Raw genomic sequence first — 16,216 nt, forward strand, 5'->3', positions numbered from 1 at the left:
ATGCGCATGCAAATTTTTTCCGCAGCGATTCCCACCGCACAAGTGGAAACGGGCCCTTAGAGTCTAAAGTTAAAGTACACAGGCTGAATTAAACTTGCCCAGCAATCGGCAAAGCCTAATTCTTCAAAGTGATGCAGAAACTTACAAATCTTACAAATTGCATTTGCGATGTCTAGTCCCAGCCAGGCCTAAGGATTACCTTAGCAGGGGATCTGGCATGTGTACAGCACACACACACACCACTGTCCACCACCACAAACACACATTGCCTGAATATCCAGCATGCAACTCATATTATTCAGACAACTATGTGGCATGTTGTTAAATGATCAATAACAGGCTGATATACGGTTTCCAAGACCTTACAAGAGTATACCTAGCTTTACCTGAAACAAGGAATAAAGGCCCGTGCACACAGGCTGACTGATGTCACCCATTGTGGATGGGGACCCGATCACTCGTGTGCCGGGCTGTACAGCTGAGGATGCATTCCATTTCCAAGTGGGGAGGCAGAGGGATGACGGAGTGGTGCAGACACGATGTCACATGGTGGGCGGGGCAAGCGGCTTGCACAAAGCCATCGCCCGTCATTCAGCAGAGTTGATCAGCAAGGTGGATCGCTAGTCGAGCGGTGTTCGCTCATAGCGGTCTGCTGTACACATGCCGGATCATCGGCTGAGGTGGTCGTTATCAGCCGCCTCAGCTGACTTTTAATCATGAGTGTGTACGGAGGTAGTCACCCTGGTCAACTACTACACCACTTTATCATCAGTACTTTCTTATGCCCTACTGTATAGATCTAGTAGGAGAACACATTTTGTAATATTGTAGTCAATACAATTAAGCATAAATAATTTTTTAACTGCTTTGTGTATTAATAAAAAAGTTGCACTGTTTTTTTTGGGGGGGATGGACAGATAGGGAATGTTTTAATTTTACATTTTAAAATGGGTGCATTCATTTATGCATTTTATTCAGAAAAATATGGCATATGTTAGAAAAAAAGCAATATTTTCTCCAGTTTCTCTTACAAAACATCCGCAGTAATTTTTAATAATATGGCTTGTCTACGCTGTTTATATTGATATATAATTAATCACCTGTTTATCAATTTCCACCATTTCAGTGGTCGCCATTTAAAAAGACTGCTATTAGTTCCACCAAATTTGACAGTCGCCAACGCTTTGCATAATCCAGACCGCTCAGTCTTCCTTCTCTCTATCCGTCTCCCCCCCCCCTCCCCCCACCTCCATATCAGTGTCAGCATTTTCCTTAAATGTTGAAACACCACATTATAATACTGCCACAATCAAGCATAATTAATTCCACCACTGGGTGGCTGAGGCTGGTTTCACACTATAAATGCAGAAATGCAACTGGCCAAGCAGGAAGTGACGCGCGCTTGCTGTCACTTCCTGCTTCGTGTATGGAAGAGCGTATGCGTGCTGTGACGTTGCGACCCCAACATGTTTAAAAAAACACGCTTCCCCATAGACTAACATGACTTCCGGGACAACGCAGATCGCCGCAAGTCAACACAGCATTGCAGCAGTAATGTAGTTCTGGCCCTGCGCCAGGGACGCGGCAAAAACGTCACTTCCATTGCGTCGTGCCGTAAGGTGGCATTATGAAGGTCTCCATAGACTTTCATTGCCCGGCGGTGGTGTGGGATAAAAATACTGCACTGCACTGCCCAAGTGTGAAAGGGTATGAAGCTCCACACTTCCTACACACCAGGGGCACCGATCCAGTGGCGTATCTAGGCAAGACAGCGCCCATGGCAAATACTAAAATTGCGCCCCCCAGGCCCCCCCCCCCCCCCCCACACACACACACACACCTACAATCAACAGCATCCTGTCTAACCTTTTTGGACAGGGTAACCCCATCATGAAATAAATGAGGCTATCCTTCTGATCCACTGGCTCTAATACTTTAAGACAGGGAACATGCTTGACTGTTTTCATACGCGTTTTCTGCACAGAAAAACTGAAAACTCATGTCAATCAAGGGGCTAGTTCACACTTCATGTGTTTTTCTTGCACAGAAAAAAAACTGACATTCTGCATGATAATTCTGCACATTTTGTCAGTTTTCTGTATCAATTACATTAGCGGTTGTGAAAAAAAGCACAAGTTTTTCTGCATAGAAACACACTTGGTGTGCAGAAAATGTACGCAGAAAAAGCTGAGTTGAAAACTGAAAAACAAGTGTGATCCCTGCCATAGACCCTAGTATGCAGATCAAATGTCTATGACACATCTGAAAAGATTAGCTGCATGCATGTTTCAGGTGTGTGATTTAGACCCTAGTGACCAGAAGGATCAGCAGGATTTCCATGCAACTGGTATTGTTTAAAAGGAAATACATTTGGCAGCCACCACTCTCATATGAATGAAAGCAATGGAACATTTGCAGTGACAATTATAACATAATAAAAGTCTGACAACCTATTAAATATCAGTAGATAGGTACTGAGCTAGAAATATAATGCATTCTAACAACTGATGTACACTGTACAAGAGAGAGGGTGTTAAATCTGGCCACAGTGATTGCCAGCAGCGTAATGGTTAAAGTGCAGAGAGTGCCATAAATAAAAGTAAGTAAACAGCACTCTGAGATAAGGCTGAGGAATGTGTGAATGACAGAGCTGAATGGATGTGAGATCTTGTAACCTCCAGACCAGAAGCTTCTGCTGCTATCTCCGGGGACTGAGACATGGTCTGTATTAGGGAGTGAGGGAAAACTTCGGTGTTCACCTCTCAATAGCTTGTAATGTAGATATATGACAAAGGCTGAGAAGGGCAGGCTGCTGGATGATTGTTATTCCCTTAGACTCAGGAATGCTGTCAGCAGCTCTGCGCCCCCCCTGATGATTGAAGAGGGAGGTCGCCTGGGGCACGTGTCATATCTGCATCCCTCCAGATACGCGTCTGCACCGATCCTCAAATATAGGAACAAACCAAGGGTGCCAGCATGCTCACAGACAGCCATATGCGCTTTGGTACACCTTAAATTTCAAATTCCATCACCAGCACTTTACAGTGTTCACACCTGTTTATGTGATGATTTTTAAAGGACATCTCCTCATTTGCTCCCCGCTAATCTCATCCTGCCTTTGGCTCTCTCCAACACGTTTCATTAAAAGCCCCTGATAAGTCTTTGATCCTAAACATCTGGTCAAATGATCACATGTGAAGAAAATATTGTACCATTAATGGGCACCTTAAAGGATACCCGAGGTGACATGTGACATGATGAGATGAACATGGGTATGTACAGTTCCCAGCACACAAATAACTATTGCTGTGTTCCTTTTTTTCTTTCTCTGCATAAAAGAGTTAAACATCAGGTGTGTAAGTGGCTGACTCAGTCCCGACTCAGACAGGAAGTGACTACAGTGTGACCCTCACTGATAAGAAGTTCCAACTATAAAACACTTTCCTAGCAGAAAATGGCTTCTGAGAGCAGAAAAGAGATAATAATGGTCAATAGTTCATAGATTTTAGCTCTGGCCTACTTCAATGAATGTGTCATTGAGCAAAAACAATAAAAAAAAACTGTTAAAACTTAAAAAGTACATTTAAACATAACATAAAACTGTGGAATATCTTAAAAAGTCATTTTTAGGAGAAGGAAAATAGATACAATCGTTTATTTCATTAGTTTATTTTCGCCTCGGGTGTCCTTTAACCCACCTGGCGGTTTGCTAAAAATCCGCCAGGGGGCAGCAAATCCGTTTTTTTTATTTATTTTTTTTCATGTAGCGAGACAAGGTCTCGCTACATGATAGCCGCTCAGCGGCATACCCCCAGAAAGAACGGGATCTCCTGGAGGGCTTCCCCGTCGCCATGGCGACGGGCGGGATGACGTCGTCGACGTCGTGACGTCGAAGGGGACTCCCATCCACCCCACAGCGCTGCCTGGCACTGATTGGCCAGGCAGCGCACGGGGTCTGGGGGGGCGCTGCGGCGCGACGAATAGCGGCGGATCGGCGGGTAGCGGCGGCAAACGTATTGCACACGCAGCTAGCAAAGTGCTAGCTGCGTGTAACAAAAAAGAAAATTATGCAAATCAGCCCAGCGGGGACTGAGCAGTGCCTTCCGGCGGCATAGCCTGTGCTCAGCACGGGCTTACCGCCAGGCAGGTTAAAAGAGAGATAGCATAACTGTATAGAAAATTAAAAATTGATTTTTATAAGGCTACACTAACAGCCACATCTTTATTATAACAGGATTGTGCGAGAGTATATTCATCAGTTCGGGCTGAAGCTGAATCCTTTTATTGTGTCAGATAAAGACAATTTATACCTGTTTAACAATATAAGACACAAACTCAAAGATGTTTTGAAGACCCCAAATCTCTTTGGCTTCCAGCTGACATCTGAGGAGAAAAAAGAATCTATTGATGAACTTTATTCACAATCACTGCGAAAGGTATTCATGCACACGCACGTACATACACGTTTCTAGTGTTGTGTGTGTTTATGTTTGTGTAGATTTTTTTTTTTAAAAGGAAATAACAGAAATCTCCAAATTCACACTGACATACTGTGCAATTCTTTTCTTGTACAAATTTTAATGTGCAAATTTTAAATGCATTTGACACATTTTCTTTACACATTCTGGATTTTTCCTTGGCAGAAAATATAGCATATGTATATACGAGAGAGAGAGAGAGAAAGATAAAGACGAAAGTGCTATTTTTAAGGATCTTTTTACTGTTGCGGTGCAGTTGCAGTGCGATTTGAAACAGAAGATAAAAAAATGAACATGCAACCTCCAGTGCACTTCTTATTACTCGTTTGAGATGATCCGTTTGAGATGATCCGTTTGAGATGATCCGTTTGAGATGATCCGTTTGAGATGATTGAGAAAAGGAGAAGATTTCTCGTGGGAAAGAGGGTATGAGCTGCTACTGATTGGGATGAAGTTCAATTCTTGGTTAAGGTTTCTCTTTAAGTCTGGGCTGGGCTGTCACTCTAATATGAGTTCAGCCACCCTGATGCGTTGTCAAAAGATCATGATTGCCTGACCATTTTGGCTGAGAGCATTGTTCACGTCTTTAAAGGAATACTATCGATTCACATATTTTTTTCAATTGACACAGGAATTGTTTGGGAAGTGCTGCTAAGTACTGGTGTATACATTTAAGTAGCAACTTCTTTGTTTACTGTTAGCAAAATACATTCAAAGTTTACTGACACAAAACTGAGGGCTGACTGAGCCATGAGGAGAGGGGAAATTCCCCTCACACTTGATCAGTTAACTCTATATGTAGCTCTGTGTGTGACAGAGAAGAGAGCTCCCAACAGCTGCAGCTCCTGTGTCCTGTGTTTCTGACTGAAGTGTCTGTAGAGAGCAGAGGAAATGTAACTAATTGTCACAGCTTTTTCATATTTTTTTTGCTTTCAGAGTTTGTTATGTTTGATATTTGCTTTCTGTAGTCTGATATGCAACTCTGGCTGTGCATTGAAGCAGACACCCCTTCTGCAATTGATTTGTCCCAATATAGCTAAATCCTACCCTCAATAAATTACAGCTTTTGCCTCTGATATTTAACATGAAAAGTAGGAAAATGTTTACACAGCTACTTAGACATTATTTGCACACTGTCATTTTAGAACACTTGGGTATCGATAGTATTCCTTTAAGGAAGCCACTCCCCTGTGCATTGCACTGTCATCCCTCCTCTCCTGCATAGCGAGAGGCTGTAGCTTTCCAAAGCGTCTGTATGGCACTTGGCCCAAACTTCTGCCGAAGGATTGAGCCCCTAATCACTGTGTGTATACGCATCTTCAGTCTCTCTACAATCAACCTTCTTCTGACCATCTAATGTAAAAAAAAACAAAAACATCTGGCATGGAGCAACAGAGGCATGAATAACCCTGTAGTGTCTGGATCAGCTGTCAGTTCACCCAATAATGCCTATCTACATCGAGAATAAAAAGATGGCAGCCTCGTGAAACAGGTACAGCAATTTCTGCAGCTCTGGCCAGTATAGTGAAATAACACTGTACCTTATTCAGAAAAAGTGTCATTCACATGCTCGTCTTTCTATATTTCACTCTAATACTCTTGCCAAAAGCCTACGCAAACAAGAAAAAAAAAATCAGATTAGACAGTAACTCTAATATTCACATGTGTATGTGTACAGTATATACTTTAGCTTGCTCATCTGCAAATGTTTACATTTTTGTAAAGGAGACCAATTTTACTTGTTCTTAATGATTTTATTTTTTCCTTTAGCTCCTCAAAGAAATCAAGGGAGGAAATTGTTCCACAATAATAGACAGACTTGACAAAACCTCAGAGCAGGTATGGCATATTGTACGTGTTAGCTAACCACACAATGGTTCAAAATATATAGATCTGAAGATTTGTTTTAGGAGCTAGTATCCAGCTAAAATGTCAGAATGGAGCAGAAACTCTTAAAGGGAACCAGAGAGGAATGATTTGTTAAAATAGAAAAAGATTTTATACATACCTGGGGCTTCTTCCAGCCCCATAAGCCTGGATCGCTCCCACGCCGCCATCCTCCACTTCCTGGATCCGCCGGTACCGGGCCCGTCACTTCCGGTGGACGCGGCCAATTGTCCGCATCACAGGGGCTCCCTCCATACACGTACGCATGCGGCTGCGCAGTAGGCAGCAGCACGCGTAACTGTATGGAGGGAGCCCCCTGTGATGCGGAGAATTGGCCGACTGGCGGTAATGACGGGACCTCGTACCGGCGGATCCAGGCAGCTGAGGACGGAGGCGTGGGAGTGATCCATGCGTATGGGGCTGGAGGAAGCCCCAGGTATGTATAAAATCTTTTATTGATCCTCTCTGGTTCCCTTTAAGGTGGCCATACACTGGTCGATTTGCCATCAGATTCGACCAACAGATAGATCCCTCTCTGATCGAATCTGATCAGAGAGGGATCGTATGGCCACCTTTACTGCAAACAGATAGTGAACAGATTTCAGCCTGAAACCGTTCACAATCTGTGGTGGTGGTGGTGGTGGTGGTGGTGCTGCCGCCGCTCCCTCCCCCCCCCCCCCCCATACATTACCTGCTCCGCCGGCGCGAGTCCCCTCTGTCACTGCTGTCTTCTCCGCTCTGGTCTGGTCTCCGGCATGCTTCACTTCTTCCTGCCCGGCAGGAAGTTTAAACAGTAGAGCGCCCTCTACTGTTTAAACTTCCTGCCGGGCAGGAAGAAGTGAAGCATGCCGGAGACCAGACCAGACCAGAGCGGAGAAGACAGCAGTGACAGCGAGGACTTGCGCCGGCCGGAACAGATAATGTATACCTGCTGTATTGCGTCGGTCGACGGGCATTCGAACGCCACTATAGACGCACTCCCGACCCGCCGGCGATCAAGAAATATCTTCCGCACAGACGGATCGTCGGGAATCAACGGGAACGATCGATTTCGGACGGAAATCGATCGTTCTGTCAGCGGTGTGCGCAACGATTTCACAGCCAATTCGATCACTGTGATCGAATTAGCCGTATATCGGCGGGAAAATCGTTAGGCCCCTTTATATGAATGACTAATCACAAAGAGAGAGAAAGCCCATATAGCAAGCACCACTTATTGAGGTATATAATCATTTATTAGAACAATATATAGAAAAAATACATGCATCTCTGACATGTTGGAGTATTCAAACACATGTACATAAAAACAATTAAAACCGACCATATGGTCGCAAATGGTAACAGCTGCAAACAATCATGTCCATATAAGTGATCAACAAACAATTAGATTGCCACTATGTAAATCACTAAAGAATAGCAATAATATGCTCAAATAGCTACCCCAGTGTGCATCAAAATAGAGCACACTCAAGGTTGAACCCGGGTTCAGTAAAGTGCAAGGCATATAAGTGAAAACATACATCCACCAATAAATATACAGGAGAAAACATTCAATGAACAAGAATATGTAGAAAAAATAAATATATATATAAATATGAAGGACTGCTATATACACAGTAATCTAGGAGCAGCCTATACCTGGAGTGCACAGTGAGAAAGAGAAGTGCAAAAAAAGAAGGAGGATACTTAGCCCAGGAAGACCAGAAGGCAGGACAGTGCAGCTGAAGATGTAGGGGAGTCCCTTCAAGACTTGAAGGGACTCCCCTACATCTTCAGCTGCACTGTCCTGCCTTCTGGTCTTCCTGGGCTAAGTATCCTCCTTCTTTTTTTGCACTTCTCTTTCTCACTGTGCACTCCAGGTATAGGCTGCTCCTAGATTACTGTGTATATAGCAGTCCTTCATATTTATATATATATTTATTTTTTCTACATATTCTTGTTCATTGAATGTTTTCTCCTGTATATTTATTGGTGGATGTATGTTTTCACTTATATGCCTTGCACTTTACTGAACCCGGGTTCAACCTTGAGTGTGCTCTATTTTGATGCACACTGGGGTAGCTATTTGAGCATATTATTGCTATTCTTTAGTGATTTACATAGTGGCAATCTAATTGTTTGTTGATCACTTATATGGACATGATTGTTTGCAGCTGTTACCATTTGCGACCATATGGTCGGTTTTAATTGTTTTTATGTACATGTGTTTGAATACTCCAACATGTCAGAGATGCATGTATTTTTTCTATATATTGTTCTAATAAATGATTATATACCTCAATAAGTGGTGCTTGCTATATGGGCTTTCTCTCTCTTTGTGATTAGTCATATCTTTTTTGAGCCCTAGCACACTTTCTCTTCTCAAGTGTTGCGGACACCACTCTGTGTTCTTCCCCTTTATATGAATGTGTGTCCTAGAAGAGGGCTGTTACTGAATGTTATCTCAGAGAACACCCACTAGAGGTGTATAAAATAAGAGATTTTCCTTGTTTACTGATCCTCCAGTTATCTGCTAATCCTGCAGAACAAGTCCTTTCCTGGTTTTTAATAGCTTTAGGAGCTGCCATGTTCCCCTCTCCCATTCTACTGTAGCTACCCATTATTTATCCAGGGGGAGGTGTGAAGATAGCAAATGTGACTTCTCTAAAGTCATTGAAGCACTGTGTAATATGACCCTCCGGGGGGGGGGGGGGGGCAAGGAGGGGGGGGGGGGCAGGCAGGCTGTGGAAGAAGGGTAGAGAGCCTCCGCTAAACTTTTAAATGTAAAAATCAGAGATAAAATTGATTTTTTTAAGAGGTAAGACTAAACTTTTAAATGTAAAAAGAAGAGGTAAAAATTGAGAGGTAAAAGTTGGCATGCATTTTTAATGTGCTATTGAAATGCCCTGGGTGCTAAAAATAGTGCTTGGTTGATTTTAACCACTTAAGCCTATCTGGATGAATATGTTCGTCCAGATAGACTGTACAGTTGCTACCTCCTGAGGCACCGATCGCACGTGCTCCCGTCGCCTGCCGTTAGTACCCCAATCAATGAATGGGAATATAGTCCCCCACAGAAAAACCGACAGCATCTTATCAGAGGCCGCGGTCTTTCTGAGTAAAAAATTGTTTCCGGTCCTCATTGTAGTTCCTGGAAGCGAGATCGTTCGCTTCCAGGACTTTTTGACTGTGGCCATCTTGTGGCCAAATAGTAAAAATATACTCACATACATTTGTTTTTCAAAAAAAAAAAAAAAAAGTAGATAAAAGAATATATAAGTAGATAAATGCTTACACTTCTAACGTTACATACTGTATGTATTGCACTGTCCATTTTGATTTTAGTTATTGCTCTATAGTAAAAAAAAAAAAAGAGAAAATCCTTCTTAGAATGTTCTATTTTTACTGTCTATCTTGAAGCAAATCCTGACGACATTTCTTCCCTTGCACTGTCTGTGTATCATTGCCTGCCCTCATCCCAGTCTCCAGACACTCCCACCCAGGTCTTCAGTAGAAAGTGCATTGTCTCAGCATGAGAAATATTGGCCAATCAGAGAGGAACAGAGGTGTGGGAGGGGAAAACGGGAGGGAAAGAGGCTTCAGCCAATCAGGCTGCATTAGTTACAGTACAGTTGAGAGGAAAGTAAAGAAGAAAAAAAGAAAACCCAGCATGCCCTGCAACTTCCTTTGTGCAGGAGATGTACCAAATAAGAGCCAGGGAAACTGGGTAATGATGTATTATGGAGAAGAAAAGTAAGATTGATTTTGAACTTTTGGATTGCCTGGTTAGCATCCTTATTACTTGTATACCAGATAAAAATAAAGAATTGAGTTGTGATTTTATGCCTGACAGTTACACTTTAAAGTAAGTGACAAGTGGTAAGCACCACATATGTTTGCTTCTTTAGCTGTAAATTTATTCTTCATTAACCAGCCGGGCGGTATGGACGAGCTCAGCTCGTCCATCACCGCCGGAGGCTGCCGCTCAGGCCCTGCTGGGCCGATTTTCATCAAATAAAGAGCAGCACACGCAGCCGGCACTTTGTTAGTCGCGTGTGCTGCCCGATCGCCGCCGCTCTGCGGCGATCCGCCGCGAGCAGCGGCGAAAGAGGGTACCCCCAGCCGCCTGAGCCCAGCGTAGCCGGAACAAAAAGTTCCGGCCAGCGCTAAGGGCTGGATCGGAGGCGGCTGACGTCAGGACGTCGGCTGACGTCCATGACGTCACTCCGCTCGTCGCTATGGCGACGATGTAAGCAAAACAAGGAAGGCCGCTCATTGCGGCCTTCCTTGTTTATTCTGGGCGCCGCAGGCGATCGGAAGAACGCCTCCGGAGCGCCCTCTAGTGGGCTTTCATGCAGCCAACTTTCAGTTGGCTGCATGAAATAGTTTTTATTTAATTTAAAAAAAAACCTCCCGCAGCCGCCCTGGCGATCTTAATAGAACGCCAGGGTGGTTAAATTCTAATTAAAAGGCAGTTTGTTGCATAGAATATTCTACAGCATTTGTGTTACATTCTTTTAATTTACAAATGTAAAACTTTTACAATATGGACATAGCCTGTGAACTGTGCACCCATGCTATGCAGCTGAGTGAACCTAACTTGCCTAATCTCCATGCTCCATCCAGTGACTGACTAACCATTACCTGGTACTCATACTGTGCTGTGTGATCTGGTTTTCTTGTATTCCTGTATTGTCATATTGCTGTATGTCACCCCTAAATATTGTCTGTAACCTAAATTAATGTTCAGCGCTGCGTAATATGTTGGCGCTTTATAAATAAATAAATAGCCATAGATAGAGTCTAAGTACCACCCACAATATACCTGAAAGCCCCTAACAGTGTTCCATGGACACATATGTAACCCACTGCACGGAGTTATACTGGCATGTGGTAATCTAGTTAAAAGATTGGGCTTGACTATGTACTGCCGCCTTTTACCAGTGCTAATTCTAACATCATACTTCAAAATACTAATCTAGCTCACTCCCTGCCATTTTCCCAGCTCTAATTTTACCCCAGCCTGACACTGACTTTAACATTTTACTGACCCTCACCCCTCAATCCATATCCCAAACCTTTAACTTGGAGCCAACCTCGGCTATTTCCTTGACAAAGGTATAACACTAACCTTATTTTATCATCTAAAAACCTAAATAGATCAGAAGCAGCTCTGATTACAAAAGAGTGAATAGATGAGAACAGCAGCCAGTGTGACATAAGTCTAAACTATGGAATATGAGGTTAATACTGTTTTTACTTCTTAGACTTTCCTGGTGGATGAAGGTAGTCTAAGTGTGGGGGCAATGAAAATGATTGGACATTACTTGGAAATGGGTGGTGAAATGTACATTTCATTCTTGGAATCAGTTATGGATGCCATTATTTTTAACAACAGGTACAGTATAGATGAAATGTGGTCTTTCTGCTTTCTATTAGGGCTGGTTCACATTCTGCACTTGGAGCGCCACTGCCAAACGCGATCGCGGTTTGCGGGCAAAATCTTGTGTTTCAGTGCGATTTGCGCATGTGTTTTCCATTCAGTAGAATGAGAATCACAGTGCAATCGACCATGAAACACTGCATGCAGCGCTTTTGGGATTGATCGAAATCGCAAATGCTGCTGTGTAAATGTATCCATAGGGATACATTAGTAGCAGCGTTTTGCTGATTGCCGGCAATCCGCAAAGCTGTGAAAAATCGCCCAGTGTAAACTAGCCCTTATGCTGGGCATACACGGCTCGACGCAGGCTTATCAATCGAGCCGCTGATGGTTCAATTGATAATATCCTACATGTCCAATCACCGCAGGGATCGATTCCGCGCTCGATACCCGCGGGCGGACAATAGCGGCGAATCGAGCGGAAGATAAGAAGCGCCGGTGGGGACGACCGGGAATCGATCCGGGTGCACGCACGGACGAGAGGGGACGCGGCGGGAGTCGATGTGGCGGCTAATCGGCCGCCGGATCGACCCGTGTATGCCCAGCATTAGAGATGAGGAAACTGTAAATCTTATCCATATTGTTGACCTCTTCTGCTTTCTTATTTGTATTCACTGTTTCATTTTTCTTTGTTAAAGGGAAGGTTCAGGGAGGGGAGTAAAAAAATAAAAATCAATTTCCACTTACCTGGGGCTTCCTCCAGCCCGTGGCAGGCAGGGGGTGCCCTCGCCGCCACTCCGCAGGCTCCCGGTGGTCTCCGGTGGCCGACCCGACCTGGCCAGGCCGGCTGCCAGGTCGGGCTCTTCTGCGCTCCAAGTCCTGGCACTTCTGCATCCCACGCGGGCGCGCTGACGTCATCAGGCGTCCTCCGGGCTGTACTGCGCAGGCGTAGTAGTTCTGCGCCTGCGCAGTACAGCCCGGCGGACGTCCGAGACGTCCCAGGATGCTTCGATAAGCTCCTCCAGAGTGTTGGGTCTTGCGTCTCAAACTTTCTCTTCACAATATCCCACAGATTCTCTATGGGGTTCAAGTCAGGAGAGTTGGCAGGCCAATTGAGCACAGTAATACAGGGGCCCCAACCGTTCCGTTTTCGCCGGGACCGTCACGGGTTGGGGGAGGGGTCCCGCTGTCCCGGGATAGCCCCCCTTGTGTCCCGGCAGGCAGCAGCTCCTCTCCAGTGGAGGAAAAAAGAAGGATAGAGGCGCCAGCCGCGGCTGTGGTGTGCGGGATGCGGGCCAAGCTTGTCCCCCCTCCCTCCGAATGTGCCCCCCAGTGTCCCCCTGTATGGCGAGATACGAGCGCAGCAGAGCGGCAGTCTTACCATCTTCCTCGCGTACTGGCATCTCGTCTTCCAACTACTTCCTGTGACGTCACAGGAAGTGGAGAAGACGAGATGCCCATATGCGAAGAGGAATGGTAAGACTGCCGCTCTGCTGCGCTCGTATCTCGCCATACAGGGGGACACTGGGGGGCACATTCGGAGGGAGGGGGGACAAGCTTGGCCCGCATCCCGCACACACCACAGCCGCGGCTGGCGCCTCGATCCTTCTTTTTACCTGGGCACCCTCACCCTTCTCCCCACTATATATATATTATATATATATATATATATATATATATATATATATATATATATATATATATATATATATATTTGACTAGGGGTGTGTCGGGGTGTGTGGTTGGGGGCGTGGTCGGGGCGTGGCTTAAGTGTCCCGGTTTCTCATCTCAAAAAGTTGGGAGGTATGGTAATACCATGGTCAGTAAACCATTTACCAGTGGTTTTGGCACTGTGAGCAGGTGCCAGGTCGTGCTGAAAAAGGAAATCTTCATCTCCATAAAGCTTTTCAGCAGATGGAAGCATGAAGTGCTCCAAAATCTTCTGATAGCCAGTGTTGATCGGATACCTCATTATCCTATTCGGGTTTGGTCGAATTCGGATAGTAAACTATCCGAATTCACTCGAAGTTCGATATTCGAGTTAATCGAATATCCGATTCGACCTCGGATATCCGACGTCACTATCCGAGTCTGTATTCGAGTAAAATATTCGAGCTGGCCTTAAATAGCTTTTAAAACTTGTATTGGAGGTCAATGATGCATGAAACCACCTTTTTTATGAAGAAAAACATCAAGTGATTATGTGGTGATGTAGTAGTTATAAAAAAGGTATCAAAAATAGTAAATTAACTTCAAGAAAAGTGTTTGCATGAGAAGGTGTGTCCAAAATTCTCCTTCTCCTTCTCCTTCTCCTATACCTTCTCCTTCTCCTTCTCCTATACCTTCTCCTTCTCCTTCTCCTTCTCCTTCTCCTTCTCCTTCTTCTATATCTTCTTCTTCTTCTATATCTTCTTCTTCGGCTGCTCCACGAGTCCATGGTGACGTGGACCCATTGACCCACCGCGTGATCCAGCCCTCTGCCGACATTGGCCATCACAGAGCGGTGAAGTGCAGGGATGGCCGTGCGTGCAAAATAATGTCGGCTGGGGATTGGCCAATCTGGGGCTGCACACATCAGGAGCGCACGCATGTCGCTCCCCTCCTGCACAAGGGAATAAGGCAGGAGTTTGGAGCACATGGCCCATGCCAGCAAGCCGTTCAGCTGACGCACGCGATGGCTGCTGGGAGGCAGAACCCTGACCACCCCCTGGAAGGTGTCGCTGAGCAGGGTCTGGCGACGCCTTTTGCTGGCACGGGAATCAGTGGAGGGAGCAGAGGAGGCCACTGAGGACTGGCTGCCAGAACAGGCCTCAGTGTCGTCGGTAGGAGTTGCAGAGGAGGAGGAGAAGTGCGTTTCTGACGCACTTCTGCTGGTGCTGCTGGAAGAGGTGGAGGAGGGCGGGTGGCTGCTGCCGACAGCTTCGCAGTGGTGGTGGGTCTGCCACTGCCAGCTTCTTTCAACTTCATGAACTCCTCATGCTCATGGAAGTGTTTCCCTGCCAGATGGTTCACCAGAGAGGTGGTGGCGTACGCAGAGGGCTCCTTACCTCTGCTGAGCTGCTGGCGGCACTGGTTGCAGGTGGCATACTTGCACTCCACATATAGCAGGGTGAAAAAACTCCAAATTGGGGAGGTGAAGTTGCCCCTTCGGCTGGAAGGTGCTGCTGCCGCTGGTCTCCCTGTGGTGGTGGTGGGGGGGGGGGGGGGTTTCTTGGTGCGGCTGGTGGCACTGGCAGAACTTTCCACCTCCGGATCAGCACCCTGTGTGGCCTGCATACCACGCCCACTTCTGATCCTGCCTATGTCTGCGATGCTGATCCTTCTAGCAAGGCCCGCAGACGTATCCTCCTCCTCCTCCTCAGAGCTGATGACATCTCCAGGATCTGCCACCCAGTCTTTGTCATTCACCCTGTCATCATCATCCTCCCCCTCCGCAAACATGTCCTGCTGGGATGACCCCACAAACTCCCCTTCTGCATGCATGGGCTGAGGGACAGTCACCACTGTCTGACTGTCCAAAGCATCATCCCCCAAAGTGCCCATCAGCATTTCTTTCTCCTCCATTGCCAATTCTGCCACAACAGCACTCCATAGCCCCGCTGTGCTTGGGGATAAGAAGGTGCTGAATGACAGGGTGCTGGTGTTGCCCGCTGGGGCTGGAGAACTGCACTCCTCCTCCTCCTCCTCCCCAGGCAGTACTGGGCGGCTGCTGCTGCTCTTGCGAACAGGAGTGGTGGCGGGGGTGGAGGACTCTGTTCCAGAGTTAATGGTGGCCTGCTCATCCACCATCAGTTCCACCACAGAGTCTGCGTCCTTCTCCTCAATAGGACGGCTACGACCTGGCGGTGGGAGGAACACCTGCACCACACGCTGCTGCTGCTGCTGTGTCTCTGCAGCGTGACTCCCAGCTGTTGGCCGGCCAAGGCGTCCATGGCCAGTGGCTAATGGCGGAATAGCCACTGGTGCAGACGCAGAACTGCGCATGGTGGTGGTGGTGGCGCGGCTGCCATGCCCATGACCTCCTCTCTTGCCGATGCCCTTGCTGCCCCTGCCCAAACCGCGGCTGCCAGTGCCAGACATCGTATATTTTTAATATTATACAAATGAAAAAAAAAAGTTATGTATAGGCGGGTGAGACAAGTGGGGTACTTTAATGGGGTGGGACTGGTGGTGGTGGTGGGTGTGTGAGGTGACGGACAGGTGTACTCTACAGCAGAGATCGGTGTAGTGCTAACAAGAGAGTGCGCAGTGCGCACACAAAGACCCTAGCTGACGCTGACTGACGGTGTCCCTATACACAGACTACAGTACAGTACAATTCAGCGAATACACAATACAAGTAATATATAGGACGGGTGTAGCACTAACGAGAGGGTGCGGACAGTGCAGACGTGCACTGCGCACACAAAGACCCTAGGAAACGCGGTGACGGACGGTCCCTATACACAGACTAGAGTACACTACAGTACTAACTAAACAATAGAAGAAT

At 46.2% G+C, this 16,216-nt stretch overlaps 1 protein-coding gene across 1 annotated transcript in view; it reads left to right on the top strand.

Annotated features, from left to right (window-relative positions):
* The window catches only part of LOC137522143 (L-amino-acid oxidase-like), an 86,094-nt gene that overhangs the window by 45,208 nt on the left and 24,670 nt on the right, over nt 1–16,216 (top strand). The window contains exons 4-6 of the mRNA XM_068242173.1: nt 4,235–4,436; nt 6,249–6,317; nt 11,612–11,742. Of these exons, the coding sequence (XP_068098274.1) occupies nt 4,235–4,436; nt 6,249–6,317; nt 11,612–11,742 (402 nt within the window). The remainder of the gene's footprint in view (nt 1–4,234; nt 4,437–6,248; nt 6,318–11,611; nt 11,743–16,216) is intronic.

Source organism: Hyperolius riggenbachi, chromosome 6, assembly GCF_040937935.1.
Source record: "Hyperolius riggenbachi isolate aHypRig1 chromosome 6, aHypRig1.pri, whole genome shotgun sequence".
NCBI classification, from domain to species: domain Eukaryota; kingdom Metazoa; phylum Chordata; class Amphibia; order Anura; family Hyperoliidae; genus Hyperolius; species Hyperolius riggenbachi.